Source organism: Macaca thibetana, chromosome 13 (genome assembly GCF_024542745.1).
Source record: "Macaca thibetana thibetana isolate TM-01 chromosome 13, ASM2454274v1, whole genome shotgun sequence".
Classification (NCBI taxonomy): Eukaryota; Metazoa; Chordata; class Mammalia; order Primates; family Cercopithecidae; genus Macaca; species Macaca thibetana.
The window spans coordinates 43,178,342-43,198,835 of record NC_065590.1 but is presented as its reverse complement, the minus strand read 5'-3'; the positions used below and the strand labels follow the sequence as shown (position 1 = coordinate 43,198,835).

General features: G+C 39.7%; 1 protein-coding gene across 4 annotated transcripts in view; it reads left to right on the top strand.

The window, feature by feature from the left end:
- Positions 1–5,611: 5,611 nt before the first annotated feature.
- The window catches only part of UGP2 (UDP-glucose pyrophosphorylase 2), a 53,476-nt gene continuing 38,593 nt past the window's right edge, over positions 5,612–20,494 (top strand). The window contains exon 1 of one of the 4 annotated variants that reach the window (XM_050753499.1): positions 5,612–5,634. Coding sequence is in view for 1 of the 4 variants with exons in the window: in XM_050753496.1 (XP_050609453.1) it covers positions 6,611–6,629 (19 nt within the window). In the remaining 3 variants the exon portion in view is untranslated. Of the gene's footprint in view, positions 5,635–5,667; positions 6,630–6,866; positions 6,962–13,606; positions 13,799–20,494 lie in introns of those variants that run through there. The other 3 variants (XM_050753496.1, XM_050753498.1, XM_050753497.1) reach the window with 3 other exon arrangements.

The following is a 20,494-nucleotide window of genomic DNA, read 5'->3' as shown; positions in this document are numbered from 1 at the left end:
CCTAACATTAACATTCCATATTTTTCCTGTAGTTTTTTTTCTCTAAATATGACATTCCTCCTCTTTTTCATTCTAGAGAGAAAAAAGTTACCTTTTATTCTCTAATCATATTATCCATTTAATGACATAGAATTATTCAATTATTTAATCTTCACCCAAAGAGCAAAGAGCAGTCCTGAGAATCTTCTCTGTATTTTATTTTTATTTTTTGAGACAAAGTCTTGTTCTGTAGCCCAGGCTGGAGTGTAGTGGCACGAACTCGGCTCACTGCAACCTCTGCTTCCCAGGTTTAAGTGATTTTTGTGCCTTAGCCTCCCAAGTAGCTAGGATTACAGGCGCCTGCCACCAAGCCCGGCTAATTTTTGAGTTTTCATAGAGACTGGGTTTCAGCATGTTGGCCAGGCTGCTCTCAAACTCCTGACCTTAGATGATCCACCAGCCTTGGCCTCCCAAAGTGCTGGGATTATAGGTGTGAGCCATTGCACCCGGCTGAGAATATTCTTTTTAATATTTAGTTAGATTGGTGGGTGTGAAATGCTTAAAATAAATTCCCTGAGACTAAGTTAGGAAACAGAAGTTCTTTATCCTTCCCTTCCCAGTGGTGGCACTGGCAGGAAATTTAATAAACTAGACCAGAGGCAGAGATGTTCAGAAAACCATCAAAAGTCGTTTGATGGAATGTACAACAGGGAATCTTTAATATAGTTGAAAGAGGGAGAAAAAATAGAATTAAACTGAATGCTTTTCTCTTTCACAGCTCTTCTCTATGAGGATTTCAAAGTCAGTAAGTAACCTGATCATCTATACATATATCACTACAGTAAACCAAAATAATATTTATTCTATTTATGAGTTCGGTAAAAGATGGTTTATTTCTTATGAGTTTTTTAATCTTTTCAAATTATAATCACATTACAATCTATGCTTGTTAAAAACCCTGAGACAATATAGGATATTCATTTATGTTTATTCCTGGGCCTATTCACTAAAGGGAATGGCTCTACTGCCTCTATAATCAAAGGGGCGGGCACGATTTGGAGATACAGTTTTGCACATGACAGAAATACAGCAACCTCATGGGTGTCACCATTTCTCACCAACACTCTCCTCTGGGGAACATGCAGAACAGACTAAACAGAAAACAAAATAGTAAGGACCTGCTTCCTTCAACTTTCAAAGGAGAATCTAGAGGGGAATTATTGATAAACATGAACAACATAATGCATGTTTTGATTAAACATGCTTGGGAGCCTAATGACTTTTAAAACCACTTAGAAGATTGGTTTATGAACCATTAATTCACAATCCATAATGTGAACTAACTTCATTTTTTAAAAAGCATCTCAGTTATTTGAAATAACTGCTACTGTTCTGATGTAAAAGTTATATAACTCTCAAATATAACTTAAAAATCATACTGTGAACAAACGGAAGGATATTTCATAATTTAAATTCACAACTTGTTTCAGCAAACTTCCTGGTTCATTAACAACAGGGTGTTGGCAACAGGAAAGAATGAAGTCTTTCTCTTCCTCAAGTATTTGGAAACCCATTCATTTTTAAACAACTTGTTCATTAGTAGTCCATCTCATAGATATAATTTGATATCTTTTTCCAGTTAAGCCTGTTTGGTTACCTTTTTACTCAAGTGAAATACCCTATTGTTAGATGTAGTCAGTAACTGGCAACTGCTAACTGAGTAACAGTAGCCCCTTTTTCCTCTCTCATGTGGGTGGCCTAGGATTTAGATGGGTACAGACGGGAGCCAATATTGAGTATGGGCAACAGTCCAGTGGATAACTGTTGCCTGGTCTCTTGGCTAAACACGTTGGGCATGACACAGAAATTTTTATGTCTGTTACATATTCACTCAAACTACACTGCTTATTTTCTTGAATGTAGAGGATAGGATAGGACAGGCAAGAAAAAAATAAAAGACCACACATTGATAATCTGTACACTTATTTCATACTTTAACAATTCCTAAACCACTCCTTATTAAATAATGCTCATGGGTAGTTAGCACAGCTTATTGTAAAGTCATCAGGACATTTGCTGCTATTATTCTTATACTTTGGCCCAGGTTCACCTCCTAGGTGGAAATAACTGAAACTTAAAAAACCTTATCTCTAAATATAAACTTTTTATGTTTTATATGGCTCTCAAAGAGTAGAGAGTAGGCGTGGGCCTGTGGCTTAAGACTGTAATCCCACACTTTGGGAGGCCAAGGTGGGAGGATTACCTGAGGTCAGGAGTTCGAGACCAGCCTGGCCAACACGCCGAAACCCTGTCTCTACTAAAAATACAAAAATTAGCCAGGTGGGCACTCATAATCCTGGCTACTTGGGAGGCTGAGGCAGGAGAATCCAGCTACTCAGGAGGCAGAGGCTGCATTGAGCCGATATCGCGCCACTGCACTCCAGCCTAGGTGACAGAGTGAAACTCTTATCTCAAAGAAAAAAAAAAAAAAGAGTGGAGAGTAGAATACAACATTGTGAGTTAAAATGATTTAGTGGCACTAAACTGGTCATTCAATATATACTTATGGAATGTTCGCTATGTACCAGACACCGTGCCAAGCACTAAATCTAAAAAGGCACCAAAAAAGATGCTTAGAAATAGGACCACACACATGGTTTCCTTGTTCTTGATAGAAAGTTCCTGTCTAAAGCAAAGGAAAAAGATATGGTGAAGTTGTTATACATCTCAGGATATGGGACTGGGTAAACCAAACTGAGTTTCCTCAAGTTTCTATGGGAAAGTAGAAAGAAGGAAGAAATTATAGGCAGAATTTGTATCATCCTTGGATGGTCGTATATGGAACCAGACAAAAACTGGCTTCCAGGCTTTCTTTTTAATTCACAATCCATTTCACTCCAGCTCCTTAACCCTGCACACACTCTTACCAGCCCCCATCTTCATTCTTTGGATCCCCCCACCCCGAGTTTCTGCAAAGGTAAAATCTGTAAATCTACCGATGTTACAGATTTCTAATGATACAGATTATCAACATCATGCACCTCCAAGGGATATTCCAGAGTAGTATCTTATGAAAAAAAGGATTAAAGATACACACACTTGCCCAGAGAAAGCAATTTTTCAATGACTGAAATACATAAAGGGAAATAGGTAACTGCTTTCTAACCATGCCTTTGCTCCATGGCCATCAAGAACTCCACCTCTTTCTTTCCTATTGTCACATGATTTGTCAAGTGAGGTTGTTCTTAGTGGCTCTGAGAGAACGGGAAGCTCGTTTACAAAGTGTTTGTGGGTTAGAAATTTAAATTTATACCGATGTATAAAGAAATTTCATTTTATAAGGTAGTTTAGAAATATTTGGAAATTCGGCTTCCAGAGTGCTACTTCTCTAAGAACTAGTGACTGAGTAGTTATAGGGGTAACCACTGAAGATGGGTAGTTAGTTACTTTTTGGAGCGTTCTTGAGGCAACAAGTGTACAACCACCTTTGGTACTATATCTCAAAATTTAATCACTCATAAATCAAGATGTCATTCTTAGGTATTAACAAATGCTCTTGCTGCAATTAAAACCTATTTCCTCTTTAATCTTCTGTGAAGGCAGAAAATACAGTAACTGATCATCCTTTCTTATAATAAACCTTGTATAATTAAAAACTCGCCAGGCACGGTGGCTAATGCCTGTAATCCCAGCACTTTGGGAGGCCGAGGGAGGCGGATCACAAGGTCGGGGGTGGGGTGGGGAGGCGGGGTTTGAGACCAGCCTGGCCAACATGGCAAAACCCCGTCTCTACTAAAAATACAAAAATTAGCCAGGTGGTAGCCAGGTGTGGTGGCACGAGCCTGAGGTCCCAGCTACTCCGGAGGCTGAAGCAGGAGAATCACTTGAACCCGGGAGGTGGAGGCTGCAGTGAGCCTAGACTGCGCCATTGCACTCCAGCCTGGGCAACAGAGCAAGACTCTGTCTCAAAACCAAAACAAAAACAAAACCAAAACAAACAACAACAAATAAATCTCTTCATTGTCCTTTATCTTTTGCAAGCCAGGTAACTCTATGTGGCCCAAATCTTTTTGGTAGTATTTTATTTTGGTACTAATGCTTATTGGTAAAGACTGCTTTTTCAGTGCTAAACAATTTTTGTACCGTAAACAAAGAATGCAGAGATTTTGTTAAGATCTTCAGTCTCCAAATGCTGTAATTAAACTGTAGACATCTGGATTTTAGACACTTCTTTGGTTTTGTTTGGGGAAAATTCGTTTTATGGCCGAGAGGTTTTCGAGTGTAATCTTTTTGGATTTCATGTAAGAAACACAGTACCAACGGTTGTCATTCTCTAGTATAACAAAATTTCACTAGCCTTTTCTGTGTTGTTCTAGTAACATTTCCATATGAAGACGTGGAACCAAAAAATCAAAGTCCCTTTGTTTAGACAATGAGTCATTAAAAAATTCTCACTTTACCTTGGTTGATTAGTGTTGCCCAAAGCCTCAAACTCTTCTGTAATTACTGTACTCGTTTATTGGAGGCACTTAAGAGAAGGCCTGGCAATTCATCGGTCCTGGTGCCGGCTATTTGAGTCTTAAAGTGGAAATGTAAAGTCTGAAATGCACTCGCTGCCAGGCGCACTGAGTCTTAGGTGCAGGTGGGGTTGGTGATACCAGGTGTGATTTGACAAGCCGTGGGCTGGCCCTGTAACAGTCCCCAGGCTGGTATCAAGTTCCGTGTAACATCCTCTTTCCTTGAGGACTTCAAGAATCTACCAAAAGAAAAGCATCTCTTGACGAGTAACTTAAGCCAGTTTCATGTTGAATAGAAAAGTAAATGCCTATTACAGCAGAAATCTCTACAGGATTAGGAACTGGGGCAATGGGGATGGTGGTGGTTCCGGTGAGGGAGGCTTCACTTGTCACTTTCAACGCCTAAACCCTCCTTTTGTTAGCTGGCCCCACACAGGCCACTGCCTACTCCCTAACGCATCCTCACCTTCCCCCAACCAGATGTGATGAGGGGAGCAAGCGTCCCCTGAAAATCGTCTGGGCTCCCTCGGGACAGCTGCTGTGGGGAGCTCCGGCTCTATCCGCAGAGCTTTCTTCAGTCCCTACTCAGCGGGAACCTTTTTACCGATTGGAAAAATAACCAGTCGTGCTCAGGTGCTCTCCCTTACTGAGATATACCGGCGAAGCTTCCCTGGCCGCAACGCCGCCGTAGGGGCCGCTCCCAAGCGCGGGATCCCAGTGTACTGCTCATTGCCCAACTCCGACGAGCTCCCAAATGCCGCAACGCCCCGCCCCTTGCCACCTCCGCACATCTCATTGGCCAGAGCCTGCGTCCGCCTCGGCTCCTGACTGGTGGCTGCGCCTGTCGGTCTGTGCGGCAGGGACATTTCCGCATTGAAGGGGCTGCTCCTAATGGAGGGGGAGGGGAGGTGTTTAGGCGAAAGTGGGGGCTTTGGGTGTCGGGAGCCGGCTGACGGGTGGACAAGGGGGGCTTAGCAGCTGGGCTGCGACCGTTAGCGAGGGGCTCAAGGTGTGCATGTGTGAGGGAAGAGGGAGAGAGAGAAGGGCGCCTCAGAGGTGACTTTCTCTCAGCCTGCGAGCCTTCTTCCCGGGGCGCCATAAACGCCCCCAATTTCCCAGCTGCTAAAGGAAGAGGAAGGTGGGTCTCGCTGGCGGCTTGAGGAGGGGCGGGGTTGGGCTTCCGGCGACCCCCTGGACGGGTGTGTTTTCCCCCTCTCGCTGGCCCGCTGTTTAGTTTAGAGGCGGAATTTGGGATTCTGAGGAGCGCAGTGCAGGCGGGGCGAGAATATGTGGGAAGGGTCAGGGCCCTTCCTTGGGACTCCCGCGCCGGTGCACGGGTCTATCCCTAGCCGGTTACCCCTTAGTGTCCGCTCGGGGGAGGGGCAGCGTAGCCTTCGGCCCTTCCCGAGGAAAAGCTGCGGCCAGGTTTCACTGCTCGAGGCGGGAAGGCAGGGAGCTGAGGCCCCGACGGGTCGGCCCGCCAGAGCGTGGAATTGGTAGCGCCTCCTAGTCCCAGGATATTTATGGCTGGTGAAAATGGTTGCACTGCCCCCGCTTGCCGGCCTCGCCCGCCTCCCCGACCCCTGCTTGGGCGGGAGCCGCTGTTAACCGGGGTTTTCCGGGGAAGCGGCTTGGGGCTGGACGGCGGCGCGGGGAGGGGGCAGCTAGGGGCGCGGCCTGCCAGTGCCTCCTGCAGTCCAGCCCCGAAGGGCGTGGGGACTTGGGGGCGGTGAAATAGCCGCTGTAGGTCCGCCTCCTTCATTGATGAAATTTAAGTTCGTGTGGTTTTACCTTTTCCGGGAGTCTCCAGCTGGCCCTCATTTGTGTCAGGAGCTTAGGAGTTCCCAAGTCGACTCAGTCGCACCAAGTTTCCATCTTTTGGAATTGGAGAAGGAATTTCTTTCTTTTCTTTTTCTTTCTCTTTTTCTTTTTCTTCCTTTTTTTTTTTTGAGCCAGTTTTAATGGCTTTTAATAAATACTCCCTTAAGTAGTTAAATATAGGAGGAGAAAGAATACGTCGGTTGTTAAAGCGGGAGAGGAGGAGAGACCTGCCCTATAGCGTGACTCCTCTAGAAAAAAAAAAACAAACCGGAGTATTTTACTAAACTCCTAAAATGTCGAGATTTGTACAAGGTAAGAAATGCTGCTGCTTATATCCCGAGTTGCTTCAGCCGAATTTCGGTACTGACAGTGGAGAGGTTGGTGGGTGGTTTGGAAGTGGAAATGTTCATTTGAGATAACATTTGCGAAACCCTTTTCGTTGAATTGTCATCTGAGCTGCCTTGAGCTGCTGGGTTGACGTTCCAGACACGTATAATTTATGCTCCTGTACCCTGCTGGGTTTAGTTTTGCCTCCCTGAAATCAGGTTAGTAGTACTGTCGCTCTTCTGGATAGTGGCTGTAAGTGATAAAACAGGATTTTGGCTGCTGATTAATCTTGTTCTCTTTTCCTGGTCTGTGTCAAGGTACCTGTGCGTGCACGCAGACGGGAAGGGCTGGGGAAGCGGGAGGATTGGGAAAGGCCAGGTGGGTTTTGCTGGGACTGTTGGGGAAGCTTTAGTGTTCGCTTCTACTCCGTTTGTGTGTACGTGGTTTGCGTCTCAGATTCACTTATTGCGAAACCGGGAGTAGCCCGAAGAAGCTGGAGGTCATTTCAGCTGGAGAAATGACTTTGCTGCATTGCTGTGTTTATTTTTTTCCCTTTTTGAACTATGAAAAGATGATTAAGGTTTCTTTCAAATTTGAAAACTGTCCTCTAAATTCCACATGTGTATTAAAAAAGGGTTAGGGAATGCCACAACTGAGATTATCAATGACATTGTGTGTATGAATGCATGTGTGTACGGTGCACTCATTGAAATTGGTGCTGCTATAAACCTTTGACACCAGTTTGTAGCATGAGATTTGCCTTCTGGTATGCAAGTAAACTCTTTACTTGTAGGCTCCAGTGTGTGAAAGCTTCAGCCATCTTGATGAACACACAGCTAGTAAAGTTCACAAACACTTACTGTGCTTCCTGATAAATGTAGGTGTACTTTTGGGGAAAAAAAAAGTTGTGTCAGTAATGGCCATCATTTGACCCTGGGAATAAAAATGCCTTTCTGAGTTCTATATCACTTTATTGAGTCTTCTTTAAATTTTGTGTGGTAGATTAAAGAGAATTCGACTGCCTGTGTTATTATCGAAACAGATCGAACACTATGCTTGTCTGTAGCACTAAGCTCAGAAATGTCACTTTTTATTAGACTTCCAAATTCATGTTATACCTTATATGTGGTAAGAGATGCTTATGTTCTCATTGAGTAAATGTCTTATTCAAGAAGAGAAAGGCAGAACTGTTAGAAACGTACTGGTTTTGTAATAACAATATTCAGTTACCATAAAGGCGGTATTTTGCAAGAATATGCTAGGTAAAAGTGGACAAGTTACGTCTCTTTAGAAGTTAGAAATACTATAACCCAAGATGTTCCATGTAGAGTTATGCTTTAGAATAGGTTGCAGAATTGGCAAGCATTGACTGATTTCACAGCCTTTGCTTTGTAAGGCCAACTGTCCTCAGGAGATTCAAAATCAAGTGGTAAGAATGCTGTGTATGTTTGTCATTACTTTGTCATCCACTTTTTTAAAAAAACTTTTTATATTTTGGAATACTTCTGGATTTATAGAAAAGTTGCACATTTGTCAAAAGTTAGAAATTAACATAGGTACATCACTGTTAACTAAAGACTTTGTTCAGATTACCGTTGCCATGATTCAATCCTAGATACCAGATTGCATTTAGTTGCCAGCCACTTTTTTTTCTTTCCTTTTTTTATTTTTTCTTTTTCTTTCTTTCTTTCTTTTCTTTTCTTTTCTTTTTTTTTTGGTCAAGGTCTTACTGTGTTGTCCACGCTGGAGTACAGTGGGTATTCACAGAAGCAATCATAGTGCACTACAGCTTCAAGCCCCTGGGCTCAAGCTGTCCTCCTGCCTTAGCCTCCTGAATAGATGGGATTTAGGCATGTGCCATAGCCTATGGTTGCCATACATTTTTACTTTAAATGGTAGTTTTCCTTTTAAGATGGGCAGTTTTGCACAAAAATATGACACCTCGTCAAAATCTTTTGACATGAATGTGCTCCTGTTTATCGTTGTTTAAATTTTGTACAGTGTGAGCCCTCTACATGTTTAACTCTGCTGCTGTTATAAATGATAAACCTCATTGACAAATGACACAGCTGTCTCCACAAAAGAGCTTTCAAGTATAAGGGTTGGAAATTTTGGTTTTGATTTTTTTTTTTAAGCAAATCAAATTCTTTATCTTTGCTGCAGAAAATATTGATATTTCCAATCACTGACACTTAGTAGTTCATGCTCCTTCACAGGGGAGTTAACTAATGTTAGGTTTCTAACTATTTTTTTCATGAATTTTCTCATTAAGCTTTATTAAGAGTCCTGAGATGTAGATTTTTAGCCTGCTCTTACAGGTGAGGAAAATTGAGTATCTTGTCCAAAGTTCGCAGCTTGTATAAATCACTGAATTTTTTTTTTTTTTTTTTTTTTGAGGCAGGGTCTCACTTTGTTGCCCAGGCTGGAGTGCAGTGGTATGATCACAGCTCACTGCAGCCTTGATCTCCCCCACCTCAGCCCCCTGAGTAGCTGGGACTACAGGTGCACACCACCATGCCTGGCTACTTTTCTCCTTTTTTAAAGAGATAGGCTTTCCCTGTGTTTCTCAGACTGGTCTCAAACTTCTGGCCTTAAGTGATCTTCCAGTCTCAGCCTCCCAAAGTGCTGGGATTATAGGTATGAGCTGCTAGCGCCCAGCACTGAAATTCTTATGTGAATGTGTCTAAAACCCTTGTCCTTCCTGACATCTTTTGTTGCTTCTAAGAACATTAACAACTGTGGAAATGGCCTGTTTCTCTAGCTAGACTGTCAGTTCCCATTGGGCAAAGATAATATTATATCCTTGGGAGAAATAACAGTGTTTTGTAAGTGGTGGATACTCTAAATGAATTTGTCATGGTTGACAAATGAGAAGCCCACTTAGCACTTTCCATGTACTGTTTAGTAGGTTATCTTACATTTTTGGTTGTAGTTTTTATAACACTTCTTAGATTACATAGATGTTGAGAAAGATGGAAGGGTACAGACTTAGATTTGAATACTGTTACTAGCAGGTGATCTTAGACACATAACTTTCAAACCTCAGTTTCTTCTTAGATAAAAATTGGGCAGTAATGCTTATGCCTCCGGGTTATTGAGAAGCTGAAATGAGATGAACTCTGTGGATGTGCTGGGCACATATTAGGTGGCCAGTCAACTTTACTTTTCTTTCCTGAAATAATGGTGGCCTTTCAGATAGCATTGCCACGTGAAATATAACATGTCATCTACAGAACTAAAAAAAGGCAGGTATGACAGTTCTTTATTTTCCTATTCCAGGTTTCATGTTCAGGCCTAGGTGTTACTATGTTAAAAAAACAAATGTGCAGGGGTGGGGCAAGGTAAAGTTTGGACAATGTGAATTTGGTTTTAGTTTTTATAACTGCTTAACTTGAATACAAGTTGGTAACAGTTTTCTTTTGAATACAGTGAACACATTTTTTTTTTGAGCTCTTACTATATGTATAATATACTATATTAGGATTTCTGGCATATCCCTTATGGTAGGCACTGAAGTTGAGCAGATCTGGGCATTACACCTAAGTGTTGTGTACACCTGTTTTGAATGTAATGGAATGGTTGCTTTACTTGGCTTGTATCTCTTTCTCCGAATCTAGGCATTGTGCTTTACAGGAAAGCCGCGTATCTCCATCCTCAAGCACATTGACTATAGACTATTAGGTGGAAATGTTCAGTTAATAAAAATATTTAGGTAGGCAGGAGAGTTCTTAGTATATATTTCTTAGCCAAAAAAAGGTTCAGGTTTCTTTGGCCACATCCCCAAGTCTCTGTCCCTCAGGCACTTAAGATTCCTTCTCTTAGGAAGACCTTTCTTTACTGGATCTGCAACAGAATTCCTAGCTATTCTGCTGTTGAGTCACCTTCTGCTGGCTTGTGACATTTCTTCTGCTTCTGGTTTTCCTTACCCCAGGGATTGTTCCAGGGCCCCAGTTCTTTTAAATGAATCTGTTCCCTAGCTGAGTGAGAAAGGGGGCTCCCTGTCATAGTTGAAGGTACCAGGGGCGGGGGTCATCAGCAGCTGTGGGTTTTTGTCAGGTTTGTCAGTGGGTGCCATTTGGAATTTTGCTTTTAAAAAGTTCTGAGAGTTTTGGGGTAATCACTCTAAATGTTTTGAAACTTAATTAATAGTGAAGAGACTAATGTTGTCTAGCCAGCTAAAGCCATAATGGATGCTTATGCTCTAATATTAGAGGCACTGTTTTTTAAAAAAAAATGGTTTTAAATATGCCATTATCTATCTAAATTATGTAAAAATGCCCCTAATGTTCTTAAATTAAGGTACGTACTTACATTTCAGGGAAAGCCATTTAAGTACCTCTGTCACTTAAAAAATGCTTGAGGCCTATCAGCTTTCCCATTTGTTAAAATTCTTTTCGTAACTTTTTCGGTGACTCCTATTTGGTAGATGGCAGCTAGCCAGGGAAGATTACTGAGCTAATTATAACTGGGTGGGGGGCTGGGGGGGGGTCTCCGAGGAATACAGAGATGAGAAGCATTCTGAGGCCTGGTTCCTCCCAAATCCTTAAACCAAATTTAGCCTGTTGCTGATTATTTAGATGATGAGGACACTTTTAGCACAGGGATAGTGGCATGGATTTGAGTAAGGACAAGAGGCATGAAAATAATGACCAGGGCATACCCCTCATTTTTTGAAGATCTGATTTAAGATTTATTATGTTGTTTGAAAAGAAGGGTTTAGTTAAATTCGGTCACAGTTATAAATGTAAAAAAAAAAAATCCTAAAGAAATTTAAAACGAAGAATTGAGCTGATGAAAAGTGTTGACTGTCTTCCAACATGGACCTTGTAATCTCTGTGGTTAAATTGTCCCTGTTCTTGCTAACTCAGCCTTTCTTCTAATAAGATGGATGATTTTCATTTGTGAAAGTCTATTGAGGAAAAAAAATTGATGAGGGACATTCGAGAAACTGGAAATATTAACTGGTATACTTTTGGGGAGTACCATTTTAATATTCTGAATAAATTGAAAAATGACCTTAAAAGGAAATTACTCTAAGGTGTTACTTTAGTCCATAGGTATTTTCTTGTAATATTGCTTCACAGAGACTGTTCCCTTGTCAGTATGTATTATTTTTCCCTTCATAAATGAATTGTAGCAAGTTTAATTAAAGTAATGGGATACTTAGATTGTGTAAGGAACATCAGTTGGCTTAATAATGAAAGTGTTTCAAATAAAAGAAAATATACTGTAGTTTCCTAGTTCCCACCAAGTTTTTTGCAGAAGTGTAGGCATTATGAGTTCTCAGAAAGTTAGCCATATTGATTACTGAAAAGTTAAACAGATATTTGAAAGTCAACCTGGATTATCTGTGAAAATGAAGAAGAGTATGTTAACTTTCTGTAATACCATTCATCCTGATGTCCAGCATTTATACTGTTGGAGAAAATTCCAGCAATATGAATAAATTAGTAGGGCGAGTTCTCTGGCTTGGGAGTTAATGGATGAGAAAATATGATTCAGTTACTACCTTTTTGGTTGGATAGAATCTCTTTAGAAGACAGAGTTTTTCTAAAGACTGTTGCCTTTTTGACATAGCCTACAATTTCTTTTCTAAATATCATATTTTGAATTTGGAATAATAGTGTTTGAAATTGTGGCCATCTTGGTCTTGGTAATTAAATGGATTGTCCCATGCACAATATTAATTGAAACCATACTTCTTATTTATTTATTTATTTATTTATTTATTTATTTATTTATTGAGACGGAGTCTCGCTCTGTTGCCCAGGCTGGAATGCAGTAATGTGATCTCGGCTCACCACAACCTCCGCCTCCCAAGTTCAAGTGATTCTCCTGCCTCAGCCTCCCGAGTAGCTGGAATTAATAGGTGCACACCACCATGCCCAGCTAATTTTTGTGTTTTTAGTAGAGACGGGTTTACCATGTTGGCCAGGCTGGTCTTGAACTCCTGACCTTGTGATCTGCCTGCCTTGGCCTCCCAAAGTGCTGGAATTACAGGTGTGAGCCACTGCGCCCAGCCACTTCTTAGATATTTAAAATTCCACTACCAGGCATATATCCTTCTATTAATAACACATTCTTCAAAAGTTGGCTTTATGAAGCTATCAAAGAAAATTAAACTGTTTTTTGATTGGGTGACTTATGTGTGAGAAAAGAGGTAACACTCTGTTTGAAAGCTGTTTCCCAGTTTTCTTGATTAGTGATGCAGGCATCTCCTTTAATTTGTTGCACAGTAATTGTCTAAGACTCAAATTTTGCCTCTGCCAACAGTACCGTTGTTTATTTTTCTCAGTCATTAACAAATGAAATCGATTGTGCCCCCAATCCATTTTGACAATTAAGGATTGTTTTTGAGAACCATGGAGAAATTGGCTATGTTGTCTCAGTTAATGTACATAAACAATAAAATGTTTCATTTCTCTAAACATTTTTAGATATTTCTGTTAGTTTTTTTCTGTGTAAATCAAGAGAATTCCCTCTTTCTTTGTGATTTCGCTTGTGTCCTAAAAAAAAGAGCCATTCATTGTCTTCGTGGGACCAGAAATTAATTGTATTATGCTTAGTCTCCTTTTTACTTGCTAGTCAACATATTGTAAAAATACTATTTTAGGGGATCCTTTCTTTGACAGTAGCTCTTCTTGCTCCTTGGCCACAATGACAATGTGATTGGAGTTTGTATTTTCTTGTAGTTGCTGCTCTGGCAGAGGCTGATGTGATATTTCATTTGTGTTATATGCCTGCCTAGAATTTTAAAACTTCCAAAGAGCGCAGGAAAACAGAACAACATAGTTATATCCACTGTTTTGCGTTTATTTGTGCCAATGGCAAAATGCTTAGCCTTGGTAATAAAATATTTATGGAACGCATAAAAGCATTCTTCGATTTTTTTCATTGCTTAGACAACACAGTGTATAAGGAAGTTGAAGAGTATGAGATGCAGTAAGAAAGTATTATTCTAATTGTAGTTTTAACCTCACATAGCAGACATAGTTGAGCTGCCGGTTTTCATTCAGATTTGATGGCAAACACCTGGATGTGGTAAACCATGTAAATGCACTGTAACTGAGAAAGGAGAGACCTTGCTCCAGAAGACGGAGAAACAGGGCACCAGGCAACAGGGTTTGAGTTCCAGCTTGGCATTGTGTCCTTAGGTAAGTCAGCATCTCTGGGCCCCTGTTTCTTTATCTCCAAAATAAGGAATTGGACTCACCTTAAAACCCTTCTAAGCATAAAAGTTTCTCTAAATGCACTCATATCAAGTTACAGGGCAGGACTACCGGATCATTTTTTGGCTTTTCATTGTGGTTTTATGTCATACCTCTTTTCTTCTCAACAAAGGAGTGTGGGGCCTTTTGTAATGACTTTCTAGTCATCCATTAAACATAAAACAAAGTGGTATTATTTAACAAATCTCCTCTGAATGTTCTGTTTTCCATAAGTAGTGTTTTCTTTTTCCTTTGAGATTTTAAGAGCTACTCTATTGTATAAGAGTAGGATTAATTTTAATTGTTAATGAGAAGTCTGGTTTATATATAAATTGTAGCAGTTTTTTTTTAAGTAAATCATTGCGTGATTACCAAAAATCTTATTTAGCAACCTGCTCTGCATATTTGTTGCTGCCACAGTTCTTGAAAGCCTGATATCCTTTTATTTTTGTTATCAAAAAGCATTTATTAAGCATTCATATGAATGTAAAGCTGAGTCATCCAAAAATATCTCAGTGTAGTCATATTATAGTTGACAGTCTAATAATTGTAGTATGAAAAGATCACATAAAATCATATAAGATACAATTTAATTGAATTTACTTAATATATCATTGAATGACTTGGAATATTTTTTCTATATTTTTTCCCTAGATTAAACTAAATATAAACATAAATTGCCCAATTTTGTTTAATCTCTAAAGTTACTAAAAACATTACATTGGCATTTATATTGGTTAATAAAATTGAAAAGAAATTTAGTAGTCATTTATCTAGACTACCTACTTGTGTGAAACTTCTTTGACCATATGCCTGATGCTTGACTAATAAATCAGCCTCTGCTTGAGAAACCTTAGGGACTGGGGCTTCAAGTACTTATGACAGTCTGTACTTATCTTAACTCTGCCCTTCTGTGACCAGACATCATGGCTCTTGTACACTTTCACTATAGTCTTATTAAGCACTACCTACACTAGACTAGACTTTGCCTTCTGTATACCCAGAGCATAGCTGGATCATAATAGGCTCTTACTCAATAAATGTTACGTGAGTATCTACTATATCTCAGGCTCTGTGTTTGGCAGTGGGAATACAGCTGTGAACATTACAAACATACACTTTTGCAGAATTTACAGTCTATTGGATAAGGTAAACATTGAATAAATTTTTAAAAGTATGATGTTATAAAGGAGAGGTACAAGGACCTAGCATATGAGCATGTAATAGGTAACTTAGTTTAGAAAGATTTCTAGGAGGATAATCTCAGGTAATATTTAAACTGAACTCTGACAAGTGAATAGGAGCTATTCAAACTATTATGATATGAGTATTTAAGTCGTGATCTACAGTTTCATTACATACCATTATTAGGCACCTATACTGTGCAAGGTGCTAAGGTAGGTTTTGGGAAAACAAAGTTGCATGACATAATATAGTTTTTTCCCCCTCAAGAGAATATGTTCTAGGATTGCAGACAGACATTTAACTAAAGAATTGGGGTTTTGAGGAGTGTTTGACATAATACAGAGACAGGAATGATTAAAACTCCCAAATCAGTTGTGATAGAACGGCAGGCCTCTTTGAATGTTCAGAAGCCACTGCTTAGGGCACTAGGAATACCACCATCAAAATGACAGAAGCTAATCAAGTATAACAGTTTGAGTCTTTGGGTACTGAGAGATCAGGGCGGTTTTCCGGAGATTGGGATGATTCTCATTATTCTGGAACTCATACTGGGCCATTCTTATTTTTCTATTTTTTTTTTTTTTCTCATTTCTGCCTCCCCTTTTCTAAAAGTATTGAGTGGTATTTGAAGTGCTTGTTTTAGAACAATCTTATAGTTAGGATGCTTTTAACTTCATGGAGCAGAAAAATACCAATTCACTTGGCTTTCAAAAATGAGGGTCTTTTTATCTCATAAATCCTGAAGTAGGATATGCAGGGTTGGTTAATTCAGTACAAAAGCTTATCAGACCTTCCTTCTGCTGTGCTGTCTTTGACATATCTGCCTTATTCTTGAGTCGGCTTCCTTCAAGGGCACTAATCATGGCAGAAGAAATGTGGGGTGATGGGTGGATACATACTCATTATGTGAGCAGAAAAAATACTGTCTTTTCTGATATATGTCTTTTTTGAGTGAGGAACACCTTTCTCCAAAGTTCTTTGACAGATTATACCCTTATGGCTCACTGGCCAGAATCATATTACGTTTTATGCTTAAACCAATCACTAGGAAGGCTTTGGACCAATCTGGGCCTGGTGCCATCTCTGAAACACAGGGCATTGGGGCAGGGGGTTGGTGACGGAATAGCATTGGAGTAGCAAGAAGGATGAAGAATATGGCTGTTACAAATATGTTAAGATAAATGGAGTGTAATCTACCAGAGCTACTCAAAGCCATACTGGCAATGTTTGGTTATTAGATATGCATATCCTCCCCACCCCAAACCTACTGAGTCAGAATCTCTCTGGGAGCTTACCCAGGAATCTGTGTTTTAACCAGCCTCCAAGTGATTTGTGTGTACATTAAAGTTTTAGAAGCACTATTCTAGATGTCCCAAATGGAATAGGAAATTGCAGCCTTTAGGCAGTCTGCTTTCACACTTTCATTAGCTTTGTCTACTCAAAAAGATACTTCAGCTTGACTTTTGAGACATGCCTGGATAAGGAATTTGTATTTATTTCTGTAGGCAATGAGAATTTCATCAAACAAGGAAGAGAAGTGATATGATGGGGGTTGCAGCTTAAGGAGATCCATCCATTCTCCTTGGCACCATTAGATTAGAGTGATGGGCAGACTAGTTAGAAAGCAGTTGTCATGACTAGGAGAGTAAAAATGCTAGGGGAGTTAAGGTAGCAGTCATGGAAATGGAAAACAGTGAATGGAATTATGGCAATCATTTAAGAAGTTTTGATATTGGATTGTGCAATGCGAGGGGAAAGGTGGGGAGAGCCAACTGTGACTATGAGGTTTAAACCTTAGTTTCTATGAAAATGTTAATGCCTTGGGGAACAGAGAGGGCAAAAAGAGTAATTTAGTTTGGATGATCAGTCATGTTTTGGACATGTTGAGTTTGAGGTACCTAGCTGGGTATTCAGGTGTCAGAAGTCTTTAAGGCAGTAAAGAATGTGATCCTGGAGCTCAGGAAAAAAGTTTAGGATGAGAGACAGCTTTATCTTGATTATTTTTTGATTATATCTTGAAATAATCAAGATAGCTTTATGGTTATTTGGATCACACGTCATTTCCTGATTTAAGATTAAGCGGGCTCTCCAATTTTCTGACTTTGAGTATCTCTCATTGTGGGTTTTCCAGGAAGATTGGGACTGATCAGACGGAGGTGGCCTGGGGATGGCTCTTCAACTTCTTTGGTGCTCTTAGTGCCTTCCCTGTGGTTTTTCCATGGCCTGTGCATTGTGAAACTAGCTTGTGTACTTATTTTGTTTGCGCCAGTGTCGGGGTGTCAGGGAAGGGTATTTTGTATACCTCTTACTTGCTGAAATATATGAAATGAGATCCATGAATTAAGAAACAAAAACATTCACTTGTCAGATTGACTGTATCCCTCTCTCTTTTTTGGCTCCAGCTGGATAAAAAAGCCCATGATGTTGAAATTTTAGTTCTTGTGAACAAGAAGAATTAGGAAATTGGGGGAAAGGAGGAACTTGTGAAAAAAGTTATAGCCTGTTCTATCCGAAATTGACTTAAAGTGTCTAGTAAGTCCAGTTTTATGTGGTGGGAAATTATCTTGTCTGTTGATTGAACATAAGAAGAGGTTCTGATATAAATGTTTTTGGAGGAGAGTGTGGTATTTAGGGCCTTTGCGTCAAGGTTAAAGAGAGCCAGACCAGGAAGAAAACATTAGCAAGGTATTTCTGTCTCACTGTGGTAGAATGCAGCTAAAAAGACATGGCTTTGCTTCTGGGCTCCAACGTTGGCCTGCTTTGTGACCTTGAATAAGTCATTTAACTATGTTCAACCTGTTTCCTCATCTGTAAAATGATCAGAGTAGGTTAAATGCTCCCTCCCATCTATAAAAATGTTTATGACTAAGGTAGTGAAATGTTTGACTCCCAATCCACTCTATGTCTGAAGTCGTGGGGAAATCAATTTTATATTGCTAGGAAATAGGGACAAAACACTTTATGAGGTTAGAAATCTTGCATTATTCAGAGGATTTTAGTTGACCTTCCTTTAAAAACTCAACTGTCCTTGTCAGAAGTGTAACCTGAGAATGTTAAATCCAAGAAAGCTTCTAACATCTGTAGTACTTTTCCTACCAGAAATTTCAGACCTTTCTTAAAAAATTCAGCATGGATGAGGAAGTCACCACTAAGGGAAATAGTTCCCTGCTCTGTGCCTCTGGTCTGTGCCCAGACGCTTAAGATAGCTACTCTTCTTGTCTAAGCACTCTTCCTTGTTCTTTATTCTTGAATATTTTTTATTCATTACAAGCCCTTCCTGATTCTTTAATCACTAAAAACAGAGCTTTTAGAGGGGTAGAAGAGGTGACAGGCTTGTTGTAATGTTCTTTTGTTTAAGCCGATTGTATGTGTAAAGAGGGTGGAAGAAAACAAATTATTCTTCGTGTGCATTGGTGCTGTATCAAACAAAAGGAAGAAACAAAGGTTAGAGACATTTCTCAAGTTTGAACCTGTGTCTGGGATTTTTTTCAAATCTGCCTCTGAAACTTAGACCTGTGTTGACAGAGAGCACATGCAATATTAAATGTGAGTCTTTCAGCCAGCCTTTTTTAGCTTGGCTTGATAGGATAGTGACTTGGGTTCTGTGTGTTTTGGCCTTAAATCATGTAAATTAATAAGTTACTGCTCTGCAGAGGGAGCTTCTAAAATGTTTTGTTTTTGTTTTCAAATGGTTCTCATTTAGACACATCTCAAACAGCTACTTTAGTTACTTCTAAACTTTGTAGTTACATTTAGTTTTATCTCATTTTGGCATTTTTCCAGTGTGTAACTTAAATGTTTCTGTCATGATTTTTTAGGAATGTGCCTGTGAATGCTGGGTTTCAGGATCTAACTTCAGCAACAAAGTAACAAGTCTATAGATGTGTTTGAGTCTAACAAAATAACTTATTTTTAAAAATTATTATATAGTTACTTCTTGATGTATTTTAATTGATCAGAATCAGACTATCAAACCAGGCATGGTGGCTCATGCCTCTAATCCCAGCACTTTGGGAAGCTGAGGTGGGCAGGTTGTTTGAGCCTAGGAGTTCGAGACCAGCCTGGACAACATGGGGAAACCCTGTCTCTGCAAAAAACCAAACCAAAACAAAACCAAAAGTTAGCCATGACTATAGTCCCAGCTCCTTGGGAGGCTGAGGTGGGCTTGAGCCTGGGAGGTGGAGGTTGCAGTGAGCCTTGATCATGCCACTGCACTCCGACCTGGGTGACAGAGCAAGACCTTATCTCAAAAAAAATAAAATAAAAAATAAAGAATCAATTCATATGTTCTTTAATATAGAGGTTTTTCTTCCTCTATATTTAGTAGATTTTTATTTCAAATTATTTCCCAAACATTGAATGAGAATTGGCTTAAAGATTAGGGAAAGAGGCATCCCAGGTACACATGCGGTGTTGGGGTAGGATACTTAACCAGGGACAAATTTTAAATTACAGCTAAATCTGTCAAGGGATGAACATATATGGATGATGTAATGTTAACTCTGAACTGTTCTGCAGTAACTTTTAATTACCTCTCATAGTTTAGGCAAATGTGCTCATCCATTGTCATGGGTTTTACAGATTATAATCAGATTGCTACTTACTAGCCACAATTTACCTTTAGGTAGTTTATGGAACACACATGGTGTATGGTGCTTCTTGGCTCACAGAGGGTCTCTTTGGTTCCCAGGCTAGATAGAGTACAGTGGCGTGATCGTAGTTCACTGCAGCCTGGAATTCCTGGGCTCAAATGATCCTGCCACCTCAGTCTCCCTAGTTGCTAGGACTACAGGTGTGTGCCACTACGCTCTGCTAATTTTTGTATTTTTCATTGAGACTGGGTCTTGCTGTATTGCCCAGGTTGGTCTTGAACTCCTGGCCTCAAGCCATCTTCCCCCCTCAGCCTCCCAAAGTGCTGGGATTACAGGTGCAGACCACCCAATCCCTGTCCACTTTGATAGTATTACTGGAGAATATTAACTTAGTTGTGTTAGGGTTTATAACTGTAAAAAGACCATGGTTGGAAATTGGGTATTTTAGAGTTCAATTTCAGCAAATTTCCTTGGATTTTTTTCTCTTGGATTTAGATGTGATGGAACATATATATGAAAAGATTTTTGAAGAGCTATGTTAAATACTTCATTTGTTAACACTTTTAGTTATTTGCAGGAGGTAGAGGCTATTTATATTAAATAAATTACCCCAAGAGTTACATAGTTTACTATTTTCTGTTCTCAAAATTATCTTTAAAATACGTTGGCTTTAATTTTATCTGTATAAATGTCTTCTCCTATTCAAATAATAAGTGAAAGAATTTATAGTAGGTGGAGTATATAAGAGGAGTTTTTAGCCTTAATGAAATGTGATTCTGCTAAATTAACAAACATTTGTAAAAATAACTAGTTATCAAACAAAATATTTAAATATAAACTTTACAAATACATTTTAAAAATAAGA